The sequence below is a fragment of the Onychomys torridus genome, chromosome X (assembly GCF_903995425.1).
Source record: "Onychomys torridus chromosome X, mOncTor1.1, whole genome shotgun sequence".
NCBI lineage: Eukaryota > Metazoa > Chordata > Mammalia > Rodentia > Cricetidae > Onychomys > Onychomys torridus.
The window spans coordinates 90,379,349-90,401,218 of NC_050466.1; the positions used below are offsets into that span (position 1 = coordinate 90,379,349).

The 21,870-nt window shown below is 40.0% G+C and overlaps 1 protein-coding gene across 7 annotated transcripts in view; it reads left to right on the plus strand.

Annotated features, from left to right (window-relative positions):
• Positions 1-21,870, plus strand: part of Taf1 (TATA-box binding protein associated factor 1) — a 76,797-nt gene that overhangs the window by 43,150 nt on the left and 11,777 nt on the right. For 5 of the 7 annotated variants that reach the window (XM_036174324.1, XM_036174322.1, XM_036174323.1 and 2 more), the window contains exons 30-38: positions 1,466-1,588; positions 3,433-3,525; positions 3,609-3,693; positions 15,255-15,322; positions 15,604-15,720; positions 15,866-15,871; positions 18,983-19,108; positions 20,333-20,489; positions 21,061-21,238. In XM_036174324.1, coding sequence (XP_036030217.1) covers positions 1,466-1,588; positions 3,433-3,525; positions 3,609-3,693; positions 15,255-15,322; positions 15,604-15,720; positions 15,866-15,871; positions 18,983-19,108; positions 20,333-20,489; positions 21,061-21,238 — 953 coding nt within the window. The remainder of the gene's footprint in view (positions 1-1,465; positions 1,589-3,432; positions 3,526-3,608; positions 3,694-15,254; positions 15,323-15,603; positions 15,721-15,865; positions 15,872-18,982; positions 19,109-20,332; positions 20,490-21,060; positions 21,239-21,870) is intronic. The other 2 variants (XM_036174325.1, XM_036174320.1) reach the window with 1 other exon arrangement.

A 21,870-nucleotide genomic window follows, 5' to 3' on the forward strand; every position in this document is an offset into this window, starting at 1 on the left:
GGTTTTTTTTCTTTCTTTTGTGTGCTGGAAACTGAACCCAGGGTCTTGCCACTCTACCACTGAATTACAGCCTTAGACCTTCTGTAAACTCCTGTTCTTTTTTTTTTAATGTTCGTTGGTGTTTTGCCTGCGTGTACGTCTGTGTAAGGGTGTTAGGTTCTCTGGAACTGGAGTTACAGAGAGTTGTGAGCTACTTAGGGTTGCTGGGAATTGAACCCGGCTCCTCTGAGAGAGCAGTCAGTGCTCTTAACCACTGAGCCATCTCTCAAGCTCTATAAACCCCTATTCTTACCAAAGAAGATTGTGGTACCTTATAAGTTTATAAAAGCACAGATAATAAAGTTGATACTGACATAGATATTTCATAAGAGAACATGATTGATAAACATGGAAGATTTTCTCAACTTGATTGACGTAAATTGCATGTTTAAGCCACAGTTAGCTGAGCATACTAATACATAATTGTAATGGCAGCACTTGGGAGTCAGAGTTAAGATGAACACAAGTTCTGGGTCAGCCTGGGATGTATGTTGAGACCCTGTCTCAAAATTAAAACACAAACACCCACCAATTAGATTCCTTTTTGTATCTGTTAGAAGGCTAAAGTCCTGTCTGTATCCAATGTAGAGATTCAGTAATGGTACACAGGGGAGGTGGAGGTAAGAGAATCAGAAATTCAAGGTAATTGTGGCAACATATCAAGTTCAAGGTTAGCCTGTGACTTAGAAGACCCTGCCCACCCCCACCCCGGCAAAAAAAAGGGCTAAGGAGACTAAGGATTGAGGATACAGGTAGTGAGAACATAGAGATTTTCCTAGTACACAGACGAAAATGAATTTGTTGGATTAAGTTTTATTTGTACAAGTCACTAATCAAGCTGAGGTTGTATACTGAATGTGAAGCCAGCCTGAGATACATACCCTATTAGAAAAACAAATAAAAAGAGTCATTAACTAAATGTGATGTTTTTCTGTATCCTCAGCATTCATTTTATAGGAAAGACAATGTTACTAAAGCCTAATTTGCCAAAGATGTTTTTTGTTGTTGTAGCTAAACTTGTGATGTGTTCACCTTTCTAGTCTTGGTGCTATACAAGAATGGGATGTAGAATGCTTAAGGGAGCCAGGTGTGCTGATGCACGCCTTTAAATCCAGCACTTGGGAGGCAGAGAGAGGCAGTTGGATCTCTGAGTTTGAGGCCATCCTGGTCTACAAAGTGAGTCCCAGGAGAGCTAGAGCTGTTACCCAGAAGAACCCTGTCTTTAAAAAAAAATCCTTAAGGGATTTGCTGGCATGTCTCTTTGTGTTGTTCCTTTTAGCTAACATATCATTTTTCTAGTTGGCCTGAAACTGAACAGTAGATAATTCAGAGGTCATAGACAGCTAGCTGAAATTTAAATTATCTTTAGCTTTTCTGTGGTGATCACATTTCAGGAAAACTGCCTTTTTGTTTTGCTTTATTTCAGAAAGAGGATAAGTTGGCACGTTTAGAGAAAGCTATCAACCCCTTGCTTGACGATGATGACCAAGTAGCGTTTTCTTTTATTCTGGATAACATTGTCACTCAGAAAATGATGGCAGTTCCAGATGTAAGTAATTTTCATGCCAAATGTTGTCAAGATAGTACTAGGGGATGGAAAAAGGTATATAGGGTAAGCATGTGTGTATTAAAAAAAATTCTATGTAGTGATGTATGTCCATATGAACTAGGATGTAATTTTAAATAGTAACCTTTTGCTGTATGAATTCATTATCATTGAAAGCAATGATACCAAGTATCTTTGACTATTAAGAGGTTCTGGGGCTGGGGATTTAGCTCAGTGGTAGAGTGCTTGCCTAGTAAGCAAGCTCAAGGCCCTGGGTTTGGTCCTCAGCTCTGACAAAAAAAAAAAAAAAAAGAAAAGAAAAAAAAAAAAGAGGTTCTTCCTGTTGTCAGCACTTAGTATTTGTAAACTCTTGAACAGCCTGGGAGAGAAGAACTGTCAACTAATAGTAGGTTCTTGATTTAGAAATGCTCCTACATTTTTATTACATTTATTTGTGCATGTGGGGAGGAAGGTATAAGCTGTGGTTTGTGTGTGGTCAAAACAACTTGACTGGGGGTATAGTAGCACAACCTTTCATCCTAGCACTTGGGAGGCAGAAAACAAGTGGATCTTTGTGAATTCAAGGCCAGCCAGGGCTACACAGTAGGACCCTGTCTTTTAAAAAACAAAGCAAAGCATTCGGGAGGCAGAGGCAGGTGGATCTCTGTGAGTTTGAGGCCAGCCTGGTCTCCAAGGCGAGTTCCAGGATAGCCAGAGCTGTAAAACAGAGAAACCCTATCTCAAAAAACCAAACCAAACCAACCAACCAAACAAACAAAAAAACCCTCAGAGAATTGGAACTCCTTTCTATCCTGTGGATTCCAGGAATTAAACTCAGGTCATTGGGCTTATTGGTAAGCACCTCTACCCACCGACCCATTATGCCTGTCCATAAAAAACACTTCAATAATTACTCAATGTTTGTTTTCTTTCTTTTTCCCTGTTTCAACTTTTTATGTCAAAGCTATCTATCATAATAGTTCTGCAGACCATTTTATTATATTGGTCCTCCCCCCCAAATTCTGAATTTTAAATTTTCTGTTGCATGTAATCATAATGTTCTATGTATAGAGTGTTACAAAATTTCTAGATGGAACTATGGAATAAGGAATTTTATTCTATTTTAACAGAACTTGGTCTTTAATGCAGAAATAAGATTTTAGTTCTAAATTTAGAGGAGGGATTCTTTTTTTTTTCCTATAGTGATCCTAGGTATTTCTTTTTCTGACTTTTTTTTTTATTAAGAAAACTTTTTCATTCATTTTACACACTAATCAAAGATCCCTCTCTTCCCTTCTCCCACCCCTCCTAACCCCCCCCAGTCCTCCCCCTAATAAGAAGGCAAGGCCTCCCATGGGGAGGCACATCCAGTAGAGGCAAGTCCAAGCCCTTCCCCCTGCCTCAAGGCTGCACAAGGTGTCCCATCATAGGTAGTGGGCTCCAAAAAGCCTGCTCATGCACCAGGGATGGATTCTGATTCTACCGCCAGGGGACCCCCCCAAGCAGATCAAGCTACACAACTGTCTCACTTATGCAGAGGGCCTAGTCCAGTCCCATGCAGGCTCCACGGTCATTGATCCAACTTTCATGAGTTCCCACTAGTTTGGTTTAGTCTACAGGTTTCCCCATAATGAGCCTGATACATTTGCTCATAGAATAGAGGAGGGATTCTTACTTTAAAATCAGAGTGTAAGAATCCTTAATAAGACAGAATTTTGTGTGAGCTTGTGTTTTTTGTGGGAAGAATCTATAGTTTTTATCAGAAATATTTGTAACTCAATGAAAATTGGGACTCTGTGCTATAAATAGTGATTTTCATTTAACTGCCCATGCTTTCTTTTTATTAGTCTTGGCCATTTCATCACCCAGTTAATAAGAAGTTTGTTCCAGATTATTACAAAGTGATTGTCAGTCCAATGGATTTGGAGACTATACGTAAGGTGAGTGATTTTTATAATCAGTATCTTTTTGTAGTCAAATGTTTTTGTATATATAGCTGAGTGTCTGGTTGTTTTTATCATAGAATATCTCCAAGCACAAATACCAGAGTCGAGAGAGCTTTCTAGATGATGTAAACCTTATTCTGGCCAACAGTGTTAAGTACAATGGTGGGTATTTCTTTTTTTCCTCTTTCAACAGTCTGTTCAGCACTAACTTGCATTATTAACATTTTAAGGGCTTAAACAGCTTTGAGTGGTGATAGCTAAATCAAATAACTCAGTTTACTTTTAAAATTTTTGTTTTTATATCTTTGTGTTGTAGGAGTGGGATTGCTATTCTGGTATGCTTTTGGAGGTTAGAGGACAACTTGGAGAGTTGGTTCTCTACTTCCATTATATGGGTCCCAGGGCTGAACCTAAGTTGTCAGGCTTGGCACTGAACCATTTAGTCTGCTTAATTTGATTTTGTTTTTGTTTTTTGAGTCAGGATTTCTCTGTGTAACAGCCCTAGCTGTCATGGAACTCACTCTGTAGACCAGGATGGCCCTGAACTCATTGATCCACGTGCCTCTGCCTCCCCAGTGCAGGCATGAGCCGTCACTGCCCAGTTTACTTTTTTTAAGTACATATTTTAGTGTGTGTTTTGTAAGAATCACTATTAAACTTCATGAAAAGCAGTTGATCCTTACTTTTGAAATTGTGTAAAACATAGAAAAATGAGGTGTGAATAAAAATCAAAGGGATGTTCCTTGTCCTTTGAGTCATGCTGTGTTTTTGGTTTTTTGAGACAGGGTTTCTCTGTGTAGCTTTGCGCCTTTCCTGGAACTCACTTGGTAGACCAGACTGGCCTCGAACTCACAGAGATCCACCTGCTTCTGCCTCCCGAGTGCCACCACCGCCCGCCATTTACTGTGTTTCTCTAAGATTTGAAAAGTTACATTCCAACTCTATATGGAGCTGAGGCTGAAATGTATAGCTAGCTGTAGACCATGGCAAACTTTGGTGTGTGGAATTTTGCTCAGCACCTGAATTGATGGAATAATATGTACTAGACTCTTTGTTAGCTGTTTAATCTCATAGGAAGGGTGGTCTCTGTTCTAGCACTTCATACTTGGATTGATATAAATAAATAAAATACAGCTCAACAGAGCTATAATAGGAGGATATACAAAGTACATTAGGGAAAAAATTACTTTAATCTGTTAGGAAAGGCTTCATAAACTATTAAAAGTTAAAGGATTTTTGTTTTTGAAACATGATTTCATGTATCCCAGGCTGTCCTTGAACCTGATGTATACCTGAGGATGACCTTGGATTCAGCTTCCTGCTCCCAATTTTGTGTAGCACCAAGTATGACTCGGTAGTTTTGTTTTGTTTTGTTTTGTTTTTTTTTTTTTTTTTTGAGCAGTGTCTCACTATGTAGCCGTGGCTGGCCTGGAACTCACTATGTAGAGCTCACAGAGACTAACCTGCCTCTGCTAGGATTAAAGAATGTGCCACCATGCTCAACCAAAAAAAAAAAAAAAGAAATTAAAAAACCCTTTTTAAGATTTATTTTTAATTATATGTATGTATGTGTGTGCACATGTAAGTGCAGGTGTCTGTAGAGGCCAGAGGGGAGTGTGAGATCCCCTGGAACTGGAGTTACAAATGGTTGTGAGTTGTCTAACATGGGTGCTGAGAACTGAACTCAGGTCTGCAAGAACAGCAAAAGCTCTTAACCATTTGAGTCATCTTTCCAGCCTCAGGAACTTATTTTTGAACTGAGTCTTAAGGGATATTGACTATTGTGGTTCATTACCTAGTACCTACTATGCTGAACAGATAATCAAGAAAAGAAGGATGATGAAGTTCAAGATAGAGATCCAAATGCAAAAATATATGAAAGTGCTTTGGATGGGGAAGTACAAATATATATATATATTCAAGTTTGACTTGAATATAGTGTGGTGGCTAGGTTTGATTATAAAATAAGATGGGGGGGCGGGGGTTAGACCCAAATTGTGAAAGGCCCAATAAGTCACACTAAACCAGTAAAGAGGAGAGAGGTGTAGTTTTAGTATATACCATTTAGGAAGTTATCCAAATAATGAAGTGGAGATGAATGAGATTTGGAGACCAGTAAAGAAACTTTTAGCAATAGCCATGTTGAAAAATAAATAAAACCTAACACTTTGAACAGTTTAGAAGCAGGAAGAAGACACCTGGCATGCTTGCATAGGCATTTAATCCTAGCACTCAGGAGGCAGTAGCAGCCAAATCTCTGAGCTTAAGGATAGCCTAGTATACATAGTAAGTTCCAGGATAGTCAGGGCTCTGAAGAGAGACCCTGTCTTAAAAAAAAACAAAACAATCTGGGCAGTAGTGGCGCACGCCTTTAATCCCAGCACTTAGGAGGCAGAGCCAGGTGTGTGAGTTCAAGGCCAGCCTAGTCTATAGAGCGAGATCCAGCAAGGCACCAAAAGTACACGGAGAAGCCCTGTCTCAAAAAACAAAAAGACAAAACAATAAGAAGCTATACAAATAGAAAGGTTGAGCAGATTATACAGGTATTAAGAAAGTAGAATTGATACCTTAATACTTGGACCAGATAGAATGGTGTGTGTGTGTGTGTGTGTGTGTGTGTGTGTGTGTGTGTGTGTGTGTGTGTGTGTGTTTTAAGTGGGACATTAGAGTTGAACTGCCTCATTAAGGAAAGCCTTGTGAGCCAATTGTGGTGACTCACACCTTTATTTCTGGCACTCAGGAAGCAGAGACAGTCAGATCATGGGTTTCTTTGAATTCTACATAGAGAGTTCCAGGCCAGCCAGGATTACATAGTGAGTCTCTCTGTCTCTCTCTTTCTCTCTCTTAAAAGCAAGCAACAAAAAAAAGACAATATCATGGATTATAAACTAAGATGTTTGGCTGGAGTGGGAGGTATAAACTATCTGACATGAAGTTTGCAGTGATTTTTATTTTAGGGCTTATGTTTTGGATTTTTGTTTTGTTTTGTTTTTTTGGTTTTTTGTTTTGTTTTGTTTTGTTTTTTTGAGACAGGGTTTCTCTGTAGCTTTGGAGGCTGTCCTGGAACTTGCTTTGTAGACCAGGCTGGCCTCAAACTCACAGAGGTCCACCTGCCTCTACCTCCCGAGTGCTGGGATTACAGGCGTGCGCCACCACCGCCAGGCTAGGGCTTCTGTTTTAAATTTTTTTTTTTTTTTTAAGATGAGGGGAGGTTCTTACAGTATTGCCTAGACAAGCCTGCAACTCCTGACTTGTGTGGTCCTTCTGCTTCTGTTTCCTTTCTTTTTTTTTGAGCTGAGGATCGAACCCAGGGCCTTGCGCTTGCTAGGCAAGCACTCTACCACTGAGCTAAATCCCCAACCCCTGCTTCTGTTTCCTAATAGCTGAGTCCACAGGTACACACAGCCATTTTCACTCTAATTTTAATTTTTCATTTAAGTCCTTCATGTAGGTGGAGTTTTTCTGTATATAATACCACATTATATACAAGACTATGTCCATAGAATTTCAATTTTTCATTCTTTTTTATGATAGCCAGATTTCTTTGAAATCTCTCTTTTTATTTCCCATTCATGTTTCACTTAGAGCTTTTAGTTTTGTTTTGGTTTGGTTTGGTTTTTGGTTTTTCGAGACAGGGTTTCTCTGTGTAGCTTTGTGCCTTTCCTGGAACTCACTTTGTAGCCCAGGCTGGCCTCGAACTCATAGAGATCCACCTAGCTCTGCCTCCCAAGTGCTGGGATTAAAGGCGTGCGCCACCACCGCCTGGCTTGTTTTGTTTTTGAGATGGTTTTGCTATGTTGCCGAGCTAGCCTCAAACTTGGCCATCTTCCTCCCTCAACTTCCCCAGTGCTAGGATTGTACAGTTGTATGCTAGTGCACCCAGCTTTTTATTCCAATATGGCTTTTTAAAAAGGTTTATTTAGTCTTTTTTCTGAATATTCTTACTCACACACTTTAACTACCATCTCTTTTTTTTAAGGTTTATTTATTTATTATGTATACAGCATGCAGGCCAGAAGAGGGCGCCAGATCTCATTACAGATGGTTGTAATGTGGTTGCTGGGAACTGAACTCAGGACCTCTGGAAGAGCAGCCAGTGCTCTTAACCTCTGAGCCATCTCTCCAGCCCACCATCTCTTTCTTGATGACTCTATGCTAGACAAAGGTCTATGTCCTCAACCACTTACTAAAAATGTTCTTTTTAAAATAAAAAATTAATGCCTACATGTCTATGCACCATGCATGTAGTTTCTACAAAGACCAGAAGAGGACATCAGATTCTTTGGGACTGGAGAGAGAGTTATGAGCTGCCATGTGGGTGCTGGTCGTCTGCAAGAGCAGCCAGTGCTCTTGACCACGGAGCCACCTCTCTGGCATCATAAAATAAATATTAGAAAGAAAGACTAAAGGGCCAAAGATGGAGGCACAGTGCCTGAAAAGTGAGGTGGTGGTGTAGAGTGCCAGAAGTATGGATTCCAAGTGTCAGAGGGCTTCTAAGACCAAGTCTAGGGAGTTGGGTTTGGCAGTTAGTGTCTCATCACCAATGAATCAAAAGGTCAGTGAGGTGTTCCTTGTCTCTATCGTGGTTCCTTCCCCTACACTTTTGTAGTACTGTGTGCTTTATTGAAATTTGAAGTTTGGGCTGGGTATAGTGGCAGCATGTCTTTAATCTCAGCACTCTATAAACAGAGACAGGCAGATCTTTGAGAGTTTGAGGCCAGCTAGGTGGTGAGTCTAGGCCAGGCCAGCTAGAATTACATTGTAAGATTCTGTCTCAAACAAAACAAAACAAAACAAAAACCTTAAAGATTGTGCTGCTTTTCTTTTCTTCTTCCTTTTTTTTTTTTTTTTTTTTGAGACTGTCTGTCTAGCCCTGGCTAGCCTGGAATTTCCTATGTATACCATTATATCTGTCTTAAACTAAGTGCTGAAAAAGGAATATTTAAGAGCTGGGTGATGGCCGGGCGGTGGTGGTGCACGCCTGTAATCCCAGCACTTGGGAGGCAGAGAAAGAAAGAAAGAAAAGAATATTTAAAGCAAGGCATGATAGTGCATGCCCATAGAGTCCTAACTACTAAGGTACTTTGAACTTTGGAGTTGGGGATAAGCCTGGAGAACATAGTAAGGACCTGTCCCCAAAAAAGTAAATCATAAAATGTATTTTGGGGTCTCCATATTACTACTTTTATAATTTTAGAGATTTGAGGTGAGAAGAAGATTGATATGGTTCATTTAAAAGGTTAAGAAAAGGCAGGCAGATCTTGGTCTACATAGCAAGTTCCAGACCAGCCAGGGCTACCTAACAAGACCCTGTCTCAAAATATAAAAACAACAAACCTCAGTAGTAACAGCTTCTTTTTAAGAAATTGCCAAGTTTGTTTGTTGGAAACAGGGTCTCACTTTGTAGTCTTGGCTGGCCTTGAACTCACAGAGATCTGCCTGCTTCTGCCTCTTGAGATGGAATTAAAGGTGTACACCACCACATTGGGAACTGTGAGCCTAGAAGTAATCACAGAGCTGCTTACCTACTGGGCAGGGATTTGCTTTGGAACTTGACCGCAGTAGTAATGCTTGCTTTCCCTCTCCTTGCTTTGTTTGCTTCTCTTTGCCATACTGTAAGCATGGGGAAATAACTTTCTTTTGATCTTGCTGACATGTTATTGTTTTCCTGAAGCAATCATTGAAATTTCCGCTATTTAAGAACATGGGGCTATGAATTGTATGTGATTCTCTAGGCTCTGCAAGTCCTTATTTAATTAAAGGGTAAAATCTAAGTAAATATATTTTTTCAGTAAGACATTTTTAATTTCTTTGGCCATGATTTAATAAAAAAGTAAAATATACTCAATTTTTTTTGTTAGTGGGTAACCTAATCTGTTGGGTAGAGTGATAATTTATCTTATTTTCATGGTAATTATGGCACCATTCTGGAAACAACTGTGTGTGTGTGTGTGTGTGTGTGTGTGTGTGTGTGTTTCCTTTTAGTGTCTAGGAAACTGTACTTCAATTTCTGTTTAATTCTCCTTCCCAGTAGCCCCAACACTATTTTTGTTCCCAGAGAGGCCCTATTACTTTTGCGTGTCTTTTTATTTTTTCCCCCAAAGCTGTAAAACCTACAGCTGATCATCCTACTTTTAGTAAGCTCCTGATGTTTTTCAAGATACAGAATAGTATTTTTAGTTTTACGGAGGCGGATATGGATCTTTTGATAATTTTACTCTACCCAGAAAAAAAGATAGATTGCATACAGAATTTTGTACAGGGAATCTGTGAATCTTTGCTTCATTAATTCTTCATTCAAGAAGTGCTGCTATAGCTAAGAGTAAGATGTCTGGGTATTTTTCTCCATATATCTCAACAGTGATTTACCAATTCTAGCATGTTTCATTATAAAGACTTCACTGCTGCTTTTCTTATAGTAGTGTAATGGAATTAAATAGCTGAACCAGTGTAACTCCTGAACATGGGCTGTCTAAAACCAGCAATAGCTATAAGTAACTAGTAATAAAAAGAGTAATACAAAGGGATAGCATTTGGAAATTATTTTTTATATTCTAGAGGCACTTATTAGTGAGTATTTCTTTAGAGGCATTTGTTTCAGTGGAAGTGGGAAGTGAAAATTCACATGTTGAGAGGTTGATCTGTGTTTTCATGTCAAAACTGATTAAAGGCTGAATTTCTAATCTATGTCCTTTTAGGCATAAGAGCCAATATATAGAAGCTGGTATTAATATTATTATGAGGGGCTGGAGAGATGGCTCAGAGGTTAAAAGCTCTTCCAGAGGTCCTGAGTTCACTTCCCAGCAACCACATGGTGGTTCACAACCATCTGTAATGAGATCTGGCGCCCTCTTCTGTATACATAATAAATAAATAAATCTTTAAAAAAATATTATTATTAGTTCAATTTAAGGAGGCCTGTAGCCTATATGCAGCCTTGATTTTTCTCTATCATTACATAACCATCACATGAAAGCTTGATTGTTTTAAGTTCACATAAAAAATCTGACTTTTTAAAGTGTGTGTGTGTGTGTGTGTGTGTGTGTGTGTGTGTGTATGTGTTCATGTACCTATGTGCAGACACCAAGACTACAAGGCATTGGATATCTTCTTCTCTCATTCTGCATATTCCTTTGAGGCAGGTTCTCTTCCTGAACCTGAAGCTTGGTCTCTCTAGCCCTAGCAATCTCTGTTCTCAGATCTGGGGTTACAAGTATTTGGGGGGATGCTCAGTTTGTTTTGTATTTTCTGAGCTGGGATCTGACTGGTCTTCATGATTGCAGAGTAAATGTTCTTAACCACTGAGCCATTCTGGGCCTGCAATAACTTTTTATTAAGACAGAGTCACCAGGTGGTGGTGGTGGTGGTAGTGGCGGCAGCGGCACACGCCTTTAATCCCAGCACTTGGGAGGCAGGGGCAGTCAGATCTCTGTGAATTGGAGGCCAGGTTGATCTATAGAGCAAGTTCCAGGATAGCCAGGACTGTACAGAGCAACCCTGTCTGGGGGGAAGGGGGAAATCTCACTCTATAGGCTAGCCAGGAACTTGTAGCAATCCTACTGCCTCAGCCTCCCGATGCCTGGCTTGTAAATGCTGGGAAAGTACCACCAAACTTTATCCCTAGCACAATCTGCTTTTTTCCTAAAGAAATCTTGCTGTGTGTGGTTATACCTCTAATCCCAGTACTTGAGAGGCAGAGGCAGGAGGATCTCCTATGAATTGGAGGCCAGTCTGATCAATATAGCAAGTTCCAGGATATCCATGGCTACTTAGAGAGACCCTGTCTGAAAAAATAAAAGAGATTTTTGTTCGTTTTGGTTTTTTTTTGTTGTTGTTGTTGTTGTTGTTGTTTTTTTTTTTTGTGCGTGTGTGTGTGAGAGAGAGAGAGACAGACAGACAGACAGACAGAGACAGAGAGAGACAGAAACAGAGAGAGAGAATGAATATGAGTGCCCTCAGGGGCTAAAAGAGGACATTGAATCTCCTGGAACAGGTAACTGTAAGCTACATGATGAGGGTGCTTAGATCAGAACTGGAGTCCTCTTCAAGAGCAGAAAACATTCTTAACTGCTGTGCCATCTCCAGCCCCTAGATTTTGGATATATTATACATGATCTTTAAGTTTCTCATGTCAACCTTAAACTTACTGTAATCCAGGCTAGTCTTGAGTTCATAATCTACTGCCTTAACCTCTCCAGCACTGGGATACAGGCATGCATGCAGTATCACACCTGGCTCCATTTTACAAAAGAGTAGATAGTGTATACTTGGGAGATTTTTTTTTTTACCTGAAAAGGACTTATTTTTTAGGTTTATTTTATGTGTATGAATATTTTGCTTGAATATATTTCTCTGTACCACGTACGTGCATGCCTGGTACCCAAGGAATTCAGAAGAGAATATTGGATCCTCTGGAATTGGAGTTAACAGTTGGTTGTGAACCACCATGTGAGTTGAAAAATGCATAGGGATTCTCTGTAAGAACAAGTGCTCTTATCCAGACTGTGGTGGCCCACGCCTTTAATCATTTAAGAGGCAGAGGCAGGTGGATCTTTGAGTTCGAGGCCAGTGTGGTCTACAAAGTAAGTTAAAGAACAGCCAGAGCTATTACACAGAGAAACCCTGTCTGAAGAACCAACAAACAAACTAAAAGAACAAGTGTTCTGAACCTACTAAGCCTTCTCTCCAGCCCCTGAAAAGGACTTTGTTATTCCTATAATGGCTAGTAATAATCATAGTATATGTATATATAGTATACTTTCGTGGTACTGTGGGCCAAACCCAGGGCCTTGTGCATGGTAGGTAAATTAACCTGTTAAGCTATATCTCTACTCCCCCATGTGGTATACTTTTTATTCTTTATATAATGGTAAGCAGTAGATATATTTCAAGGATCACAACTGTGAAAGCTTTCCTTATTGGGTTGGGGCTATATTTCAAAGAGTTTTTCTAGAATGCCAGAAAACCTGGGATCAATCCCCAGCATCACATAAACTGGATATGGTAGCACATGCCGGTAATCTCAGCACTCAGGAGGAAAAGGTGGGGAGCTCTCTATGAGTTCCAAGGCCATCCTAGGCTGCATATGGAGACCCTGTCTCAAAACAGTAAATGAAACATAAAAAGAGGAGATGCTACTCAGTCCCGGGCCATTTGTGTCCTAGAAGATGTTGGTCCTCTCTTGCCATATCTTTTAATTTTTTGTTTTTTTAGAAAGGGTCTCACCATATAGCTTTGGATGGCCTGGAATTCACTGTATATCTTCTTGCCTCTGCCTCCTGAGTGCTTAGATTAAAAACATGTGTCACAGTGCCTGACCATTTCCCTATCTTTTAATTTTTAAGAAATATCAACCATTGGGTTTTTAATCTGAAATTTTGTAGTAAATGTTTTGTATCGATTAGTTTTGTTTTGTTTTGTTTTGTTTTGTTTTAAATTCAGAGCTGAGGACCGAACCCAGGGCCTTGTACTTGCTGGCAAGTACTCTTAACACTGAGCTAAATCCCCAACCCCATCAATTAGTTTTTTTAAGTTTTCATTGAAGTTTAATTTACCATAAAAAATGCGTTATAGGAGCTTGAGATACATCTTAGTTGGTAGAGTGTTTGCCTAGTATACATAAAGCTCTGAGTTTGATCAACTGGGTATGGTGGTGCAGGCCTGTAATTTGAACGTTGATTTATCTTAAAAGAATTACATATATGCAGAGGGCCTAGGTCGGTCCCATGCAGGCTCCCTGGTTGTTGGTTCAGACTCTGAGTTCCCATGAGCCAGGCTAGTGGTTTTTCCTGTGATGTTCCTGACACCCCCTCCCCACTTTTTCCTACAACCCCTCTTCCCTCTCCTCAGCAGGACTCCTGGAACATGGCCCCATGTTTGGTTGTGGGTCTCTGAATCTGCCTCCATCAGTCACTGGATGAAGGCTATTTGATTACAACTGGGATAGTCACCAATCAGATCACAGGGGATGGCCAGTTCAAAGAAGAGGAGGGAGGGCTGCGATCAAGATGTAAAATTAATAATTTAGTAAAAAAAGAGTTATTTATTTATTGTGACAGAATCTCACTATGTAGCCCAGGCTGGTCTGGAACTATGTAAGTCAAGCTGGCCTTGAATTTACAGAAATCCACCTGCTTCTGCCTCCAGTGCTGGAATAAAAGACATGTACCAAGGGATTATTATTTTAGATATGATATAGTTTGGCTTATAAAGTAGTTCTTGTTTTTCAAGTAGTCTTTATATTTTAGAGTAGTTTATGTTCAAAGTTACAGAGGTCCAGTATACTCCCTACTCCCATTATCAACATCCTTACACCAAAGTGGTACAGTAGTTCTATTAATAGATAAACCTCCATTGACACTCCATAAATCCATAGTTTACATAAGGATTCTTATTTGTCTATTTGACACTGGGTCTCTGTATGTATCTCAGGGTAGCTTAGAGATAAAGGCAAGGAGACGAGTCTAGAACACATGAGATCTTGTATCTAAAATATTTTGAGAAGAGTCTAGAAAATGAAATATAAATGAAATAAGATTAGCCATGTATTGATAGTTGGGTTTTTTGTTGTTTTTGTTTGGGATTTTTTGTTTTGGTTTGGTTTTTGGTTTTTGAAGACAGGGTTTCTCTGTGTTGTTTTCATGCTTGTCCTGGATCTGGTTCTGTAGACCAGACAGGCCTCGAACTTACAGAGATCTACCTGGCTCTGCCTCCCGAGTGCTGGGATTAAAGGCATGCACCGCCACCACCCAGCTGTGTTGACCATTGTTAAAGCTGGCTAATTAGGGTACTAATTAGTCTGATTTTTATATGCTTAAAGTTTTCCCACTAATAGCTAGATGTGTAGGCAGAGGCAGGTGAATCTCTGAGTTTGAGGCGCCTGATCTACATAATAAGTTCCAGGAGAGCCAGAACTATATAGTGAGACCCTGCCTCAAAAAACAAAACAAAAATCAAAAAATCAAATAAAAATTTTCATTTACAAAAGTAGAGGAGAGGTCCAAGTTAAGGATTAATATAAGCTTTTCTGAATCTTAAATAATGGCATACTATTGGATAACAAAGTGTAAAATTCTTGTTTTTAAATTGCAATGTATGATGGTGGTCAGTGGTGGCGCACGCCTTTAATCCCAGCACTCGGGAGGCAGAGCCAGGTGGATCTCTGTGAGTTCAAGGCCAGCCTGGGTTACCAAGTGAGTTCCAGGAAAGGCACAAAGCTACACAGAGAAACTCTGTCTCGAAAAAACAACAACAAAAAAAAATTGCAATATATGAGGCTAGAGAGATTGTTCAGTGATTAAGAGCACTGACTCCTCTGTCAGAGGAGCTGGGTTCAATTCCCACCACATACATAGCAGCCCCAAACCATCTGTGACTCCAGTCCAACAGCCTCTTTGGGCCTCTTTGTGTACCATGCATGCATATAGTGTGCAGAGATACACATAAGCAAAACACCCACATACATAACATAAAAAATAGATTTTAGGTGGGTGGTGGTAGTGTATGCCTTTAATCCCAGTACTCAGGAGGCAGAGGCAGGTGATCTCTGAATTCAAGGCCAGCCTGGTCTACAGAGAGAAATCCTGCCTTGAAAAATATAGAAAAACAAATTTTAGTGGTTATTTAAATAAATGAATAAATAGCAATATATATTAAATCAGTGTGTTGAAGAAATATAAAATTCTTGAAGTTACAAAGGTAATGGCATTTTACTTCTTTCCTAGGGCCTGAGAGTCAGTATACTAAGACTGCTCAGGAGATTGTGAATGTTTGTTATCAGACATTAACTGAGGTAGGTAGTTAAGAAGATCTAGCTCCCTGAAGCCTTTCTATTGTGTCCTCGAGTTTGAAGCTTTCCTGACTACCCTATTTCTTTCTAATGTAATATTCTATCTTCTACCCTCAATCTGTCATTTCTTCCTTTCTCTGCTTTGTTTAAGTTATCAGCTATGTTCTGCTGTTAGAATAGAAACACTATGAAGACAAGCCGGGGGAGAGAGAGAGAGAGATGTTTATTTTGCCTACCCGGTACCTTAATGTTGAATGAATTCATTAATTTTCTTTGTTTCTCAGTATGATGAACATTTGACTCAACTTGAGAAAGATATTTGTACAGCTAAAGAAGCAGCTCTGGAGGAAGCAGAATTAGAAAGCCTGGACCCAATGACTCCAGGACCTTACACACCTCAGGTGAGCCAAAGGATTAGGAATTTCTTACAGTTTTCTTATGGTTTGGGAAATTGGGAGCATGTTAACAGATGTGTTTACTGAGATACCGTTCTTCTCTGTCCTTCCTCTTCATATGCCTTTCGTGTGCTTTCTTGTCTTCTCAAAGGCTAAGGTGAGTGAGGGCCGTGTATCTTTGTGGCCTTATTAAATCCAGAAGAGGCAACTACGGGATGAATGAGTGGGGTGGTTGTTTATAGACAGTGTGTGAGAATACCAGATTGCTGACTGCTATAGCCAGAGCTATCCTCTAGGTCTCCAGTTCTCTTGTCAGCAAATTTTGGGGTTCTAACATCCTTAGAATGTAGGTTGCTCAGTTACAGATGTGGGCCATATTGTTCTTGTACCTTCTGATTACCCATACCTTAGAGGTATGTCATTGTAACTCACATCACTCATTTTCCAGGATTAATTCCCTTTCTGACTAAAGGAAGACTTAATATTTTTATTTTAAGTTTATATATTAGAAGACTAGAAAGCAGGGTAAATAAGACATTTTTTAGTTTTTCTGGTCTGAAGGAACCTTTTGAGTATTTCCTCTGTATTACAGTCTGAGAAAGTTGGCATATTTGAATAGACTTTAAATGGAATATTAATAGGTTCTTAGTTTCTTTATTGGAGATACAGTGGTAGAGTGGAAAGTACTTGAGGTTTGGTGTAAAACAGGCCTGGGTATGAGTTTTAGCTCTGCTACAGTCTAGTTTTGTGATACTGGGAAATGAACATTTCTATTCCCATTTCTCTAAGATGTGCTTTCCAACGTTAAGTGATTAGTTTGTATGGCACATAATAGGTATTTGGTAAATATTTCTTTCCTTCTTTGTGTGAAGAGTTTTTATTTTGTTTTGGTTTTTGTAAAGTTCCCAGAGGCTCTTTCAAATTTAACCAAACACTTTAAATGCAGAATTTCTTCCAATTCCCGTAGGATTATTTTTCGTTCTACCCAGGTTTCACTCTGAGTTTAAATGCAGCATACATGATCTCTTTTGGATTTTTGCTGTCTCTGTGTCTCATTCGTACACTTTCTCTATCTTTCTTTTACTCTCTCTTTCATCCCAAAACCTAGGTTACTGAGGGGCCAGGTATAAAGAACCCTCAGATACTTCTTCAAAGTCCAGAACAAGGAAAGGCTCTTGGAGTTGTATGGGCAGATTGGGTCAAGGGGGCTTGGGTGAGTGATGTTGCCCAGGAAGGCCTTGTTTGCTAATAGGCTCACAGTGTCAACAAGGTACTTTCTGGTAAGTGAAAGCTTGAGTCCTAGCCATCATTCTCCAGAAGAATCTAACCACCAAGTGGCATGTGCTTTTCTCAAGTCTTGGACAGTCATAAGCCTAGACCATAGGTGAATCAAAGCCTTGTCCTTCCTGAGCAATAGCTGTTTTGGTATTCTTAGTGAGTTTCCTATGGAGAGTATGGTATGGATAGTACTCCTTCATTCTTATCAGTTCATGCTGTCATCATTCCCTTCGTTTATGTGTGTACATTGTAAGATAGCCCAGTCATTGCCTGTTAACTCAAGGAAGAGCCTCATGTGTGACCACCCTTACTCATTACTATATAAAATCAAAAGATTAGTACAAAGTGTCTATGTAAGATTAACCTGTCATAATACAGTTATGATTGTATAGAAGCATGGCAGTATTCATGTTATTTTCAACTTCCAAATGGTGGCGGTTAATAATGTATTTGCATCTGGATATTTAGACCGAGCTTGCATTGAGCTCAATATCTTGGAATTAATTCATTTTACAGTTCCCCATAATTCTCCTTATTTTCATACTACAAATTTTGCAGAAATTTCCTGATTTTTCCCTTCCGTTGCATACCAGTTTATCTGTGCACTAACATTTTGAAACCTGTTTTGCTTCTATTTTGGAAACTCAGATCTTCTCAGTCAATGTTGTTTGCTTACTTATTTACAGAGGAACATTTGTAGGTGTGCATTTGTTTCTTTGAGACAGGGTCTGGCTGTATAATCCAGACTGGCCTCAAATTTGTGATCTTCCTGACCGAACTTTCCTAGTGCTGGAACTATAGGCCTATTCCTTGCTCATAAGCAGGTTCTGTATTGCTCAAAGTAACATGATGATTGGGGGAAATTAGAAGATAGGGCTGGAAGAGATGGCTTGGCAGTTAGGAGTAAATGAATGAAGTCTTTTTTTGTTTGTTTGTTTTTCAAGACAGGGTTTCTCTGTGTAGTTTTGTGCCTTTCCTGGAACTAGCTTTGTAGACCAGGCTGGCCTCGAACTCACAGAGATCCGCCTGGCTCTGCCTCCCGAGTGCTGGGATTAAAGGCGTGTGCCACCACCATCTGGCGAAGTCTTTTTTAAAAAGAAAATTGGAAGATACAAAGAAGAGGTGTTACTTATCAATTCCATCTTTCACCAATCACTGAATATTTTGAGTTTCTTCATATTTGTGGTATATGTGTTTAGGTCTATAAACATACTTTAAAATTGATGAATATTATTTTTCTTATTCTCTGCACTTCATGAATATTTTATCTAGTCCTGTCATTGACTAGAATCTATTTGCTAAATCCCTGCTCCTTTCAGGGACAATAAGAGGAAGAGATCTATCATTTATTAAGTACCAAGTATTGGTACATAGCTCTTAATTGATACACATGACAACCCTTAGAGGTAGATATTATCATCCATTCTTTCCAATGAAGAAAACAGGATGATTAACAGTGGTAGGGGCAAGACTCAATCCCAGGGCTGTTTACTCCAAAGCCCATGTTTTATTTCCCTTCTAACATACCATTTTTCTTTGAAGCATCATCCGCAAGCTCGTGAACTGTCAAACCATCCCATACTCTTGTTGAAACTTAAATTCCTTTATTCAACTTCTTCTTATATGCCTCTAAGTCAATAAAACTATAATTAATATGAATCTCTAAGCTGAAAAACAGTAAGGCAAGGCTTAGAAGAAGAAAGTAGGTTACTGACCAGAGAGGCTGTTAATCCATAAACTTGTCCTGAAGCTTTATGCGCTTCTGCTTTAGTTTCTGGACACATACATTAGATGCCAGTCTGCTACTAGAGTGGAAGTTATTCATAGGATTCTAAAAATTTGTCTACAAAGCTGTGCCAGGCTGTGTTTCCTCTTTAACTGGGTTGTCTTGCATGTCCTTTTTCTTTAGTGAATGTTATAAAGGAAGATTCTTTGTATTTCTTCTAGCTGTTCCCTTGGTAGAAGCTAAATTGTATGTTTTATGCCACAGCCTCCTGATTTGTATGATAACAGCACATCCCTCAGTGTTTCTCGAGATGCCTCTGTATATCAAGATGAGAGCAATATGTCTGTCTTGGATATTCCCAGTGCTACTTCAGAAAAGCAGCTAACACAGGTAGGAGACTATTTCTCTTTGTGAGGTTGGTGGTCTGCCTGGTGGGTGAACATGGAGGGATGGACTGATATGTGATACATACGTGAAGGGTGGCTAGATCCTTTGGCCCTGAAAACAAGGCTTTGAAATTTGATTTCTGGGGCATGGTTGGCAGAATTAAGCACAACAGAACTTCAGAGAAAGTAGTTGAAGCATCAGAGTAGCCTAATAGGTGACTAACTAGAAAGACCAGCTGCATTCAGAGACAGTGTTCACAACTATTGGCATACTATTTTGGGTATCATATAAGTTATAAACCAAATTAAAATTATGTATAATTTTTTAAACTGGTTTTTACCAGAGGTATCAAAACAGACTTTTCATCTGTAGCTATACTTATTCTCAAGGTTCCACGAAGGAGTACAAAACCCAGAAGGATTTTCTATCTCAAAAGCTTGCCTTAGTCGGGCGGTGGTGGCACACGCCTGTAATCCCAGCACTCTGGAGGCAGAGGCAGATGAATCTCTGTGAGTTTGCGGCCAGCCTGGTCTACCAAGTGAGTTCCAGGAAAGGCGCAAAGCTACACAGAGAAACCCTGTCTCGGAAAACAAAAACACAAACAAACAAACAAAAAGCTTGCCTTAGAAAGGAAACATTCCCTTCTGATGACAGTTAAGAGTGGAGCAAAACCTTTCCTGTTCTTTGGTTTTTCTTGCCCTGTCTATTACTTCCAAAGAATGACTGGGAGGAAGTGCACATGCCCTGAGCTGTGTGAACAGCCTTCACTAGCAGTGGTGTTGGCTGGGATATCAGGAAAGAGCATCTGGCCTAGGTAAAGAACCCTTGGTTAACTCCTATGGGCACATCCCTCAGTGATGTGCTATTTGTGTTCCTTACTCAGATTTGCCAGGGCTAAGGTAGGCTGGGCAAGGATGCCTCTGTAGATATTGAAGGGTATGAGGAGGAGGGGAAGAGGGGGATGGGAAACCTAAGACTCCAGCCCCAGTGAGTATTCTTACAGAAAGCTTATGGTTACATTATACACCTGTATGACAGGAGCCCCAGTAGTACAGGGCAGGCCAAATCCCAAGATGAGAACCATAGATTTTCTCCATAGCGAGCCTCAGTCTGACTTTAATCCTTAGAATCCATCCACTACAGTTCCTTCACTTCTTGTGAGGCAGCAAATGGGGTGCAGGGGAAGAGGAAGGTATTGTGGTCTCTTAGTCACCTGGACTGTTTTAGGAAGGTGAAGATGGAGATGGTGATCTCGCAGATGAAGAGGAAGGAACTGTACAGCAGACTCAAGCCAGTGTCCTGTATGAGGACTTGCTTATGTCTGAAGGAGAGGATGATGAGGAAGATGCTGGGAGTGATGAAGAAGGAGATAATCCTTTTTCTGGTGAGTCTTACTCTTTCGCTTGTTTCTCTATAGCTCACTGTTGTGCCTTCAGGACTGAATAGAAACCTCTTTGCTACTTGCTATGTGCTAGTATAAAAAAGAAATCTGTCCTTTTATTGAAGTCCCATTAGCAGACCTGAGAGTACTGAACACGCACTCAGAGAATGAACCTGTCCATTAGCCTGAGGGGAAGTGAAGATGAGCACACACAGGAGAGATAAAGGGAACAGTGGAAAAGGCAGGGCCCAAGTAGCAGCTTGGAAGGGTGGTGTTTGGGAACAGGAAAGGAAAATTAAGAAAAATAATTGCAATGGTAAGGTGGAGGTATTGGGGATGATAGAAAACAGGTAGATTAGACTAAAATAGAAGAAATAAGTTACTTGGATTCAGTTTCTAAACTGTAGATCTTGCTACGATTGACATTTGGTAGTTGAAGAGAGGCCTGAGGGGTGAGTGAGGACTATAGGCACAAAGTCTCTCTCATACATGCGAGGCAAACACCCCAGCACTGAGCCATACCTCTGGTCCATCAAGCTTGTCTGTTAATGAACCACACTCTGTCTTTTTACAGCTATTCAGCTAAGTGAAAGTGGAAGTGACTCTGATGTGGGATCTGGCAGTATAAGACCCAAACATCCTCGTGTGCTTCAAGAGAATACGAGGATGGGCATGGAAAATGAAGAAAGCATGATGTCCTATGAGGGCGATGGTGGGGAGGCTTCCCGGGCTTTGGAGGATAGCAACATCAGGTAATGGGCAGCAAGATGCACTGGGCTCTGGCATCATTTCCCACCTATGGTCACAAAGGGCCTAGCATCACATAGCTTCCATCTGTCAAACATTCCCTGAATACCTCCACTTGGGCCAAGCATTGTCTAGACCCTGGGAATACATAGATGAATAAGATACAGCCTGCCCTTGAGGAGCTCGTCTAGTGGAATCATCTGATATAGTGTTATAAGTACTTAAGCACAAAAAATAAGTGCAGAGTGCTGAGGTATCCCAAAAAAGGGAGTCTCTTACTGTGCTTTTATGTAATCAGGGTAAATTTCACGTAGAAGCATTTGAACTATGCCTTAAAGGATGGATCAGAGTCTGCTAAGCATATACAATGGCAGCAAGGGGGGATAGATCTTTACAGATGACATAATATGTCAGAGGCATGGAAATCCAACATGAAGTGTGTTCAAGAGTAAATGGAGGTGGTTGGGAAATTAAGACTTTTGAAATAGCAAGAGCCTATATTGTAGAGGACCATAAGTAGAATCCTAAGGCGTTTGGATTTTGTTCTGTTAGGAATCTATACGTTCAGGAAAAGGAAGTTGTCAGCTATGCTGGCACACTTCTGTAATCTCAGTACTTAGGGTATGAAATACGAAGA